The sequence below is a fragment of the Psittacula echo genome (assembly GCF_963264785.1).
Source record: "Psittacula echo genome assembly, chromosome: 21".
Classification (NCBI taxonomy): domain Eukaryota; kingdom Metazoa; phylum Chordata; class Aves; order Psittaciformes; family Psittacidae; genus Psittacula; species Psittacula echo.
Genome location: NC_137757.1, coordinates 392,472 through 404,018, shown reverse-complemented (window position 1 = coordinate 404,018; position 11,547 = coordinate 392,472). Strand labels below are relative to the sequence as shown.

Genomic DNA, 11,547 nt, shown 5'->3' with positions numbered 1-11,547 from the left:
GATGGAGCGGGGAAAGGCGGCGGATGGGGATAGGGATGGACCGGGAAAGGGGGGCAGCAGCCGCCGGCGCTGTGCTGGGGCTGCGCGCACCGGACGATGCTCCGGGGGGAGACATAGGACGGCGGCGGGGGGAGGCCGGGCCAGCGCCGTGTGCCCCGCAGCGCCGTGCCCGCACCCGCTGCTCCCGCACCTGCTGCAGCCGAACCCCGCAGCCCCGGCCCTGCCTCCCCCTGGGGGGCACCGAACCGCACCCCCCCACGGGCCCGCATCCCCCCCATCCCCGCACCGGCGGGTCCCCAAAAGCAGGGCGAGGGCTGCGCCCCCCTCGGTGCCGGTGTCGGGGCTGCCGGGGGGGCCGCGGGTTTGGGCCGCGGTTCCTTTTTTGCAGCTTTTCAATGGGGGGTGAATGACTCATGGAATCCTTTCTCCCTCCCTCCCAACGGGTTTTTGGGTCTCTTTGTTCCTGTTTTGCCGATTAAATGATGCTCATCGGGAAGGGCTCTGCGCGATGGAGGCGGCTCCTGTGCCGCCGCGCATCGGTTGTAGGAGTCTCAGTCATTTCATGTGCATTTTTCCTGCTGGAGCTGGAGGACACAATGAGAATGGGTTTAAATATGTCTCACGCAAGGTGCTCATTTCCCAGCGTGTGAACGCGGCGCAGCTCACCCCGGGTGCCACAGAAAACCCGACCATTCCCTTCCCGCTCCCACCACCATTAATGGGCTTTCTTAAAGCTATTCCCACTCGGAGAGGGGAAAACCCTGCAGGTACAAAGGGCAGCGCCGATGCGGTGGCTTCTTGTACCGAGCACAAAGAAATCGAACCCAAAAGGTTGGACTGTGCTTTGTGGGGGTGAGCTGGGGATGCCAGCGTGAGCGTTGCTGGCAGACAGGCGGCTGTGCCATCATCCCCGGGATCCCCACCAGTAAGTGGGGAAACTGAGGCAGCATTGAGGAGCTCCAAGAGCCAACATTCACCTGCCCAAGAAGATGCCTGAGAGCACAGGCACGAGGGTAGAGGCATCCGCGATGGGACGGTCGCTTCTCCATCACCACGGGCACCGATGGAGCCGTGGCCGTGGCGGGGCCTCACGCGCTGTTTCCTCCTCTGCAGGCTGCTGCCCGTGTGGACGCGCTGCCCGTGGCCCTGCCCGCGCTGCTGCCTGTACCCGGGGCCATGTCGTCCTCCGACGAGGAGACCCTGAGCGAGCGGTCGTGCCGGAGCGAGCGGTCGTGCCGCAGCGAGCGCTCCTACCGCAGCGAGCGCTCGGGCAGCCTCTCGCCCTGCCCCGCTGGAGACACCCTGCCCTGGAACCTGCCCCTACACGAGCAGAGGAAGAGGAAGAGCCAGGACTCGGTGCTGGACCCGGCCGAGAGGGCGGTTGTCAGGGTCGCAGGTAAGGCAGCGCCACGCTGGGGCCCTCCAGGGATGGGCAATGGGGCTTGCCAGGCTGCCCTCATGGAGGCTGAGGGTCTGGGGTCATTGCTGCTTCTCCTTGGGAAGCTGGGGGTAGATGGGATGAGGATGGACGTGATGGGATGTAGGGAAGGATGGATGCAGCCAGGGTAAATAGTTCAGCTCTGTGATGGCTTTGTCCTGCCTGGCCCCGGGTTGCTCATACCCTCAGCACACTGGAGTTAAGGGATGACTGGGCACCTCCAACGCTTGGCTTGGGTGACATTAAAATGCTTAATTAAGGACTAAATGGCTCCTTGGAGAAACCAAGCCATTGGCCAGGCTCCCGGGAGGAATTTGCCCTGGGAGGTTTGTGGATGGAGCTGGAGCTGCTCCTTTGTCATGGTGCTGGTGCCCGTGGGCATCCCCATCATTGGTCATTGGGGTGATCTGGGGTCCCTGCATTGTGGAGGGGACACTGCCCATGGGATGCCCACCCCGGGGGAAGGGACAGGGACAGGAAGGAGAAACAAAGACAGGAACAGCCCCGCCGTGGCTCATGGCTCATGGCTCGGTTGAGGGGGCTGGCTGTTGTGTTGGGAGGATGGAGAATCTTTGCTCAAGGTGGTGGCCCCACCACTGGGATTTGCTTCTCCACCGAAGGCAAATGGACACCGGGGGCTTTGGTTTGCGGCTGATGGGTCTGGCCCCTTCTCCTGCTGCTCTGGGGGTCTTTGATCTGCTCCTGCCGGAGCAAACAGGGATTTGGGGCTGTGCCCGTTCTGCTCTGCCCATGGGCAAATGTGCCCCACACTGGGCTCTGCACCCCGTGGGGGCTCATCCTGGGATCACCAGGGAGCAGAGGACCTGCACACGGGGCAGGTTGTTCCATCCCAGCTGGCGGGTGGCTCAGGGCAGGAAGAACCAGTTGATTCAGATGATGCTTCTGCAAAGCGCTCTGTCTGGGGCTGGGAGAAGCAAATGCACAGGGTGCGGCCGGGCCTGTGCACTGCACCCACCATGGCCACCCCTGCGCAAGGACCAGCTCTGCCCCCAAAGCCCCATCCTGCTGTGCCGAGCACTATCGGACGCCTCAGGGCTGGACCCTGCCGGCGCAGCCACGTCCCCATCCATGTGTTCCCTGGGATGCCGAGCGCTTGTTGTCACAGTGGCTGGCTCCATCCCATGATTAAAGCCTGGGAGATGTCACCAAATCCAGTCTCACGCAGCTTCCCCATTAAAAATAACTCTGGAGGTGCAGCTCCACGGTGCTGAGCTGGGAAGAAAGAGTTTGGAGACAGTTTTGTGTCACCGAGTTTGAAAACGAGCTGAAATATTGATTCAGGTCCTGCATTATTCAGTGGGTCTGTCTGCAGCGTGCGGCTGCCCCGGTGCCTGTCCCCACCACGGGGCTCCGGCACCTGGAATGCAGCTGATGGGATGTCCCATGGGGAGCTGGCACCCAGGAAAGGGCACTGGGAACGCAGAGCTTGGGTTTGGGGGACACATGGATCTGGGGTGCTCTGTGGGGTCTGGTGGTCTCTGCATCCCTTCTGGCCATCAGAGCCCAGGGATGCTGGACGTGGTGGTGCCGGTGCCACGGTGCAGGGGGCACCTCGGTGCCTCTGTGCTGGGCTCCCAGGCAGCCTCTGGAGCCGTTCCCTGCTTCGCTGGCACATCCCTGCGGGCTGTGGCACAGGGGGGAGCACGATGGGGGGTGAGAGTCGCTCTGTCTCGCTCCAGCCACTTGGCAGAGGGTGAGGGTGGTTGGGCGGGCTGGTTTGGAAGAAAAGGCTCTTTTACCCCAAACCTGTTGGCACTTGATCCTGCCAGGGGTCATGGCTGGTGCTGGAGGTGCTGGGGCAGGAGGGACTGTGGTGATGGAGAGCCAAGAGCTGTGGCTGGGGCTTGCCAAGGGCTGAGCTTGCTCCCGTTGCAAAGGCTCCCGGGAGCTCTTTGTCCCCAGGAGCGTCCTCCGGCGCTTGGCCGAGCGCAGGGACATGTTCTTCATCTTCGGGACATGGGAACAAACCTCCTCCTCCTCCTCGCCGGGATGGGGCAGGGTCCCAGCTGCTCTCCCCGTGCCCAGCATGGGGATTCAGCAGTGCAACAAGGGCCTTACCTCCCAGGGCACCCCGTGCAACCAAAGCACTGCTTCCCACTGTGCCCAGAGTGCTACATCCCAGATCTCCCAGCTCATCCCAGTGCATCCCAGCACAGCTCAGTGCAGCCCAACACATCCCAGTGAGCACAGAGCACTGCATCCCAGAGCATCCCTGTGCAACCCAGTGCATCCCAGCTCGTAAGATCTCTCAGGAGATCCTCAGGGAGCCAGTCCCCTCAGCTTGGGAGGGCCTGGGGGGCACTGAGGATCCCCCCAGTGATTCCAGACATGGCAGACTGAAACCTCCCACAGAAATGGGGGCACGAGGGGGGGGAGAATCCCCAGGCCAGGACATCCCTGGTCCGTCCTCCCCTTCCACTGTCACCCCCCCCATCCCAAGGGCACCCGAGGTTAGATCCATCCCCCCTCACTCCCCCCTCCGTGTTTTTTGGCCACCACAAGATGCTGCTTTTTCACCCCGTTGCCATGGCAACCGGCGGGCCGGGCTCCCCAGCTGGGTAACCATGGCAACGAGAAAAGCCCCATCCTGCTCAGCCCAGACATCAGGAGTCTCCCACTGTCACCCGGGGACCCCCAAACTCTCCGCTGGCACTGCAGGGATGCACTAGGATGCAGTGCTCTGGGCTCACTGGAATGCACTGAGATGCCAAGGCTGTGCTGGGATGCACTGGGATACACTGGGAAGCAGAGGGATGCGTGGGGATGCAATGCCCTGAACTCACTGGAATGCATTGGGCTGCACTGGGCTACACTGTGATGAGCTGGGATGCACGGGGATGTGCTGTGCTGTGCTGGGATGCAGCGCTCTGGGAAGCAGTGCTTTGGTTGCACAGAGTGCACTGGGAGCACTGGGAGGTAATGCCCTTGTTGCAGTGGGAGGTGCTGGGATGTGAGGGGATGTACAGGGATGCCGTGTACGGAGTGCACTGGGCTGCACTGGGATGAGCTGGGGTGCACTGGGATGAGCTGGGGTGCACTGGGATGTGCTGGGCTGCATTGGGATGAGCTGGAATGCAGTGCTCTGAGCACAGTGGAAAGCAGTGCTTTGGTTGCACAGAGTGCACTGGGAGCACTGGGAGGTAATGCCCTTGTTGCAGTGGAAGGTGCTGGGATGTGAGGGAATGCACTGGGATGCAGTGCATGGGAATGCACTGGGGTGCAATGGGATGAGCTTGGATGCACTGGGATGTGCTGGGTTGCACTGGGATGAGCTGGGGTGCACTGGGATGAGCCACGGTGCACGGGGATGTGCTGGGTTGCATTGGGATGAGCTTGGATGCACTAGAATGTGCTGGGCTGCACTGGGATGAGCTGGGATGCAGTGCTCTGAGCACAGTGAGAAGCAGTGCTTTGGCTGCATAGAGTGCACTGGGAGCACTGGGAGGTAATGCCCTTGTTGCAGTGGGAGTTGCTGGGATGAGCTGGGATGCACGGTGATGCCATGCATGCAGTGCACTGAGCTGCACTCGGATGAGCTGGGTTGCACTGGGATGAGCTGGGATACACGGGGATGTGCTGGGCTGCCCTGAGATGAGCTGGGATGCCGTGCTCTGGGCACAGTGGGAAGCAGTGCTTTGGTTGCACAGAGTGCACTGGGAGCCCTGGGAGGTAATGCCCTTGTTGCAGTGGGAGGTGCTGGGATGTAAGGGGATGCATGGGGATGCTGTGTATGCAGTGCACTGGGCTGCACTGGGATGAGCTGGGGTGCACTGGGATGTGCTGGGATGCACTGGGATGTGCTGGGCTGCACTGGGATGCCGTGCATGCAGTGCACTGGGCTGCACTGGGATGCCATGCATGCAGTGCACTGGGCTGCACTGGGATGTGCTGGGGTGCACTGGGATGCCATGCATGCAGTGCACTGGGCTGCACTGGGATGTGCTGGGCTGCACTGGGATGAGCTGGGGTGCACTGGGATGCAGTGCATGCAGTGCACTGGCTGCACTATGCTGGACTCACTGGGCTGCAGCGCCCGTGTCACCGGGCTCACTGTCAGCTCCGGTCGTCGCCGTGGAGCTCGGCGGGGCAGCGCGGCCCCTGGAGGCGGTGTCGGGCCCGGGGTGTCCGCCCGCCAGGAGGCGCTGCAGAGCCGGGGCGGGTGTCAGGGGGCGGAGCCACAGACATCGGGGGCGGAGCGAAACGTTATGGGCGGGGCTCCCGGTGGTGGGCGGGGCTCCCGGTGGTGGGCGGGGCCGCGGGTGGGGCGCGGCGCGGGCGGAAGCGGTGTCTCGCAGACCGGCCCCGTCCGCCGCGCCGGAAGCAGCAGCACCGGGGCCGCCGGCACAAAGGCCGCCATGGCCGGGTACGTGCCGGGGCTGCTCCCGGTTGACCGCAGCCAAGAGAAGGAGTTCGTCCAGGCCTACGAGGACGTGCTGGAGCGCTACAAAGGTACCCGCGGCCGACGGGGCCCGGTGCGGGGCCTGGAGCGAGGCGGGGGCTGAGCCGGTGCACGGCCCTGGAGCGAGGGGGCGTCCCCGAGCACCCCGGTGGGGCTGGATGGCCGGGCCCGGCGTTCCCGGTCTTCCCTTGTGTGGGGCCCTCGGGGGTCCCTGGTGCGGGGTACCCCGCACCCCAGCACCCCACGTTCCCTCTCAGAGCACCGCAGCATCCTTCATCCCTGTGCGCACACCCAGGGATGCCCCTCACCATGCCCTGGTGTCCCTGTAGCCCCCCGCGGGGCAGTGGCTGGGCAGGGGAAGGGCTGATGCTGCCCGCAGGCTGTGCCGGTGCCGGTACCGGCGGTGAGTGTGCAGTTTTGATGTCAGCGGCTCGTCTCCAGGAGTTGAGTTCCATTCCAGCCTTAGTGTTATTGTTTTTCCCTCTTCGCTGCAGAGGGAGACTTGTCGTGGAGCCCAGATTCAGCCCCACAGGGCTCCGCGCGCTCTGGTTTGTGAGCTTAGCAGCCAAGACTCTGTAAAATGCGGATGGCCGAGGCCAGCGGAGCCAGGCGCCCGTTTCCTTTTCCTTTCTGCCTGCGGAGAAAGGGGAATAATGGATTCCCTGGCTCTCTGATTCATGGGGTGCCACTCAAACCTCCCAGAGGTGGGAGCACGGCGCGGCCTCGCTCCGCTTTCACAGGGAGCGGGGAGGAAAAGCCTCTTCGGGTGCCTTGGGAAAGCGCTGGATAACGCGGCTTGAGCTCTTCCAAGGACTTGACAAACTTTCCTATTAATGAAAAGCCTTTTGATGTCGCTGGGTCCAGCGTGGAGCCGCGGAGGGAGCGGTGCGGCCGGTGCCAGCGCCTGGCAGGGAGCGAGCTGGCGTTTGCGGCGGGGTTTGCTTTGTTCCCACAAGAGGAATTGAAATGACAGTGCTGGATGTGCTGGTCCAGGCGGAGCCGGGCCGGGCTCCCCTCTCCTGACCTCGGGATGGAGAGGGTTTTAGGTAGCAACGCAGTTTCTGCACTGAGTTATGGTGGAAAGCTGGTAGTCGCTTGGAAATACCCCGCTGGGTGCTGTTTGATCTTGTTTGTGGTGTGGGGGAAATGAGTGTTTATATTGGAGCTAAGCTTTCCTTTGCCTTCAGCCCGTTCCCAGCTCCCGGGACGTCCTACCCAGGCTGCAAGGTGGGAGCAGTGGTCGGTGGACGCGTTGCCTGTCGCCTGCTTCCCCCTATTGCAGCGCCTGTCAACAGCTTGGTTTTTCCTGTCCGGAACAAGTTTTCCACTGGCTCGTCTCCTCCCCCTCTTAATCCTGCACGAAATGAAGCGTTTTCACTGAAATGGGAGTGCTGGGGGTGCGGGGACACACGCGGTGCTGGTGTTGGTGTCCGGCTCATGGTGGCCACCCTGGACCTGTTGCATCCAGGACCTGGTGCTGCTGGCACCAGCTCGTGCTGTTGGAGGGCAAGGAGCATGCTTGGCTCAGGGATTCCAAATGCTCCCTGTGGTTCTGCTGGCTCCACTCTGTTCCTAATGGAAAATAGCCTAAAAAGCCCCACTCAGAGCAGCGTGGCCTCCGCTGTCGAGCAAGCTGGGGCAGGTCTGCAGGCAAGGAGGTGCATGGCACAGGAAGGGTCCTGGAGCAGCATGGTGAGCTCTGATCCTGCCTTTCCTCACCAGCTGGGGGTTCGGCACCTGGCAGAGCCCCGTGATGTGTTTCGTGTTATAAAAACACCAAAACCACCCACCTGAGGCAGAGTGGAGCTGCCGGGGTGCCGGGTGGGTAGGTGTGCCGCATCGCTGCGGTGCCGGTGCTCACCGGCCTGCTGGCAGAGGAGGAGGAGGAGGAGGATGATGAGGGTTGCATCAGCGCCATGAGCTCTTGTAGGTGCTGTGGGGGCACCCGGCCCTGCTGCTGGTGGGCCTGGTGCTCGGTGATGTGTGATGCTGTGCCCTGGTCCCCAAGGGGTTGGTTGAGCAAAGGAATGGGGCTCAAGGTAGGGTTTGGTGGGGGGCGAATCAGTGTATTGCTGTTTCTTTGTAAGAACAGGGTTATAGAGGAGGGGAAGCAGCTTCTGAGGAGAAGATGACATGGTTGAAAGGGTTAAAAGATGTTAAATACATAGTTAATCACATGGTTAAAAAGGTTAAAAGGGTGCTGGAGCTTCCTTCAGTACCCTCAAGGGCACAGCACAAGGCAGAGCCTGGTGCCTGCAGCTGAAGGTCTCTAGCACCAAGGCCTTCACCAGTGTGGCCCAGTTAAAGCCAGCAGGCTGGCTTCCCAAGGCCTGGCACAGGGCAGCTTCCAGCCCCACTTGCCTCATCGCTGGATCATGGTGGTGCCGCGGCACATGCCGGGACGTGCCACGCGGATGCCGGTGGGAATGACGGCTGGGGTGCCAGTGGAGCCTTTGGGGACCCCGCTGGGTGCTGTTGCTGGGCAGAGGGGGCAGCCCTGCTCCATCCACGCAGCACGCTGAGTGGGGCTCAGTGTCCAAGCGCTGCTCTCCATTCCCGTGGCGTATCCCTCTCATTTTGCTGTCCCCTTGGGAAAGCCGGAGCTGGCCCATGGAGCCCCTGGCAGCACAAGGGTGCAGGCAGAGCTGCTCAGAGTCCTGTAAACATTAACTAATGGATCTCTGTGAAATGCTTTCTTTTTGGCAGTTAACTCTTCTTGGGCTTTGTGGGTAGAATCCTGGAGCTTCAATAGCCCAGAAGCTTTTTCTCATGCCTGATGCTGGCCCTGCCTGCTCCATGGTGCCCAGCACATGGCCTGGCTTGTTTGGACTGGGGCAGCACAGGGTGGCTTGTCACCTTGTTTGGGTGACCTGGCTCCTGTTAGGAAGAGAACACCCTTCCCAGGGACTGGAGGAGACCTTGGCCACCTCCTGGTTTCAACCTGCAAGGATAAAAGCCATTCCTGGGCTGTGCTGAGCGGCTGCACGAGGTCTCTGTGGTCTACGAGAGCACTGATGGGGCTGGTGGCACGGTGGTGACTCCTCGTTGTGAGGAGGAAGCCCTTCTTCCTCCTCATCGCCTGCACGAGGGGTGGTCAAGTGCTGCTGTTGGAGTGGAGAGTCCCTGGCTTGAGCAAGTGCAGGGGCAAGCTGGGCTGGGAGCCATGGGGCTTTCCATCATTGCACCGGGTAACACTGATGCGCGTTGGAGTTGGTGGCTTCCCTGCTACAGGGGGTGAGCAGAGACAAGGAGGGGGGGGGCTCAAGGAGGTGGCAGGAGGCCGGGGGTGAGCCCGGGGCTGGTGAGGAGGGGAAGGTGCTGTTTTGCTCCCGTTGTTTAGGGCGCAGGGAGCTGGAGCTGTGCTTTGTCAGGTGAGAGGATCCACCCGGCCTCGCCCGGCTGCTGCCTTCCCGGTGGAGTCATCGTCCTCCGCAGCACCCAGCTCCGCCTCGCCAGCAGCCTCCCGCACCCCAGCAGCACCCCTGCTCTCCCCGCCAGCAGCAGCAGTTGCCGGGCTCACCCCGTGCCCTGCTCTCGGCTCCTGGGGCCGTTGGCTGCTTCTTGCTTCCGTGTGCTTCTGGTCCTTGCTGGGGAGCTGCGGTGCGGGGTGCCTGCATCCCTGGTACCGGGATGTGGTGCTGTGCAGAAAAGCTCTGATCTTGTTTTAGCTTTGGGAAAGGGCCCGTGTTGTTCTCCTGCTCCTCTCAGCACCGCCTGCATTCCCGTCAGAGCCTTTTCTTTCCCAGCTCATGCTTTGGGGTGAGACCGGAGTCTTTGACCTCCGTCTGCTGGTTCCTGGCCAACCTCCTTTCCAGGCTCGTCTTGCTTGTGTCAGCTAAGTTTAGACTGCTCTGGACATACGGTGGCTGATGCCAGCAGCAAGAAACCTCCTAAAGGGAGGAAGAACCCTTCCCTAAAGGGAAGCAGAAGAAGAGCTTTTATTTAAATGTAAAGTGTTTAAACGCTGTTGTTTGAATGCCAGGGTGATAAATCCCTTTCTGTGCACCTGAACCCCACACATGCGGGCTGTGGAAGCAGCAGGCACCTCAGTTCCCTGTTTCTCCTGTCTTGATGCAGGGAGAAGCAGCACGGGCGCTCGGGGTGGGTGTGAAGAAGTTGCTCTGTGTTGGGGCTGCTGGATACGGCTCCGTCTCTTATGCTCGGAGGTCATGGGCTCAGCTGAGCTGGTTCCTGCACGGGGCAGTGTTTCGCCACCGGCCGGAGCACAGGGGCTGGGACAAGCATGGGGCAGCCGGGAGCATGCACCAAGTGATGCCGGGAAGCAGCGTGGCTCTTCCCGGGGCTTCCAGGCAAGCTCTGGAAGGGGCCCTGCTCCTGGAGCTCACATCCAGCGCTTCCCTGCTCCGCTCTGTGCCTTGGCCATGCCCAGGGTGTTGGTCGCTGCCTCGGGAGGCTCTGGTGTGGACAGATCCTGGCAATGCCCGCTCGGTTTTCCAGGGTGGATGAGGCAGTCGGTGCCCGCAGGGCGAGGCGGTGGCTGTGATGGCACATGGCACACCGGGAGGGGGACGGCAGCACACTGAGCGCTGGGCCATGGTGGGAGCCCTGATTTCTGGGGCTGGAGGTGACCATCACCCATGATGTCCCCCTGCCTGGTGGTGCAGAGCCAGCCTTCATGCATCCATGAAGGATGCACCTGGAACCGGCTCCTCTCCACACCCCGACTGGTTGCTCACACCTTTGCCATTCCATGACTGCGGGTGGGGTGGGAACCAGTGGAGCTGGTGGTGGTGGGAGAACAGGGCTGGAGGCAGGATGCTGCTGTCCCCAGCATGGGGAGGAGAGCTGCTTTTGCCTCCTGTCTGCAGGTGCTGCCCGTGCCGCAGTGGGGTCCCCTGCCTGGGCATCCCCCATCCTGAGGGCCAGGTTTGCTGCGTCCCTGCTGGATGCTGACCTTGGGCTCCCCCTTCTTCTTCCAGACCCTCTCAAGGCTTGCTGGAAGCTCCATATTTAACATCTTAGTGCTGCCCTTGTCTGGGGGGTCAGGGCCCACTGCTGGGCTTTGGGGGTGGTCAAGCAGCCCTTGGCTTGGAGAGGGAAGCCACCGAGGAGGTCTCCTGCATGGTGGGGTTTGCAAAGCACGGAGGATGCTTGTGAATAAGCTGGAAAGTTTCATTTCCAAGCTCATGGCCATGGTGTTTGTGTGTTTGGATGCATCCCACCCAGCCTGGGGAGTGGGAAGGGGGATCCTGCAGCATCAACTTCCCAAAGAGCTGATGTGTGGTGGGAGCCTGCCTGGTCAGATTTGGTGGATGTCTGGCTATGGGCACAGTAAAGTGAGCCCTTGGATCTGATCTGTGTGCCCTGCCTCTGAGACAGATAAGCCCAGCGATTCCTAGAAGGGGGAAAGGGGGGAGGGCTGTTGGACAAGATGGTTTGGGAGATTTGGGATAGGAAGCGGGATGCTGATCCCGGAGCAGAGCTGGCAGAATGGGCCAGGGCTCCCTCTTGACAGTGGTGCTAATGGGAGCCTGGGTGTGTTGGTGACACAAGTTGGGCTGTAGGTTGGAGGCATGTGTCTTGTGTTTGTACCCAGTGCTGCAGCCTCAGGCTGGCAGTGTCCCTGTCACCCCCGTTCAGCAGGGACCTGGACTGTGGGTTCTGGCTGCCTGCTGCCAGGCCACAGCCACGTTGTTGCTGTCATTTCCCTGTGCGTGATGTGCTGCGT

The 11,547-nt window shown here is 61.8% G+C and overlaps 1 protein-coding gene across 3 annotated transcripts in view; it reads left to right on the top strand.

Moving 5' to 3' along the window:
• The first annotated feature begins 5,749 nt into the window (after nucleotides 1–5,749).
• Nucleotides 5,750–11,547, top strand: part of LOC308228853 (microtubule-actin cross-linking factor 1-like) — a 133,711-nt gene continuing 127,913 nt past the window's right edge. For all 3 annotated transcript variants that reach the window (XM_080632456.1, XM_080632457.1, XM_080632455.1), the window contains exon 1: nucleotides 5,750–5,908. In XM_080632456.1, the coding sequence (XP_080488582.1) occupies nucleotides 5,815–5,908 (94 nt within the window). In that variant the 5' untranslated portion in view covers nucleotides 5,750–5,814. The remainder of the gene's footprint in view (nucleotides 5,909–11,547) is intronic.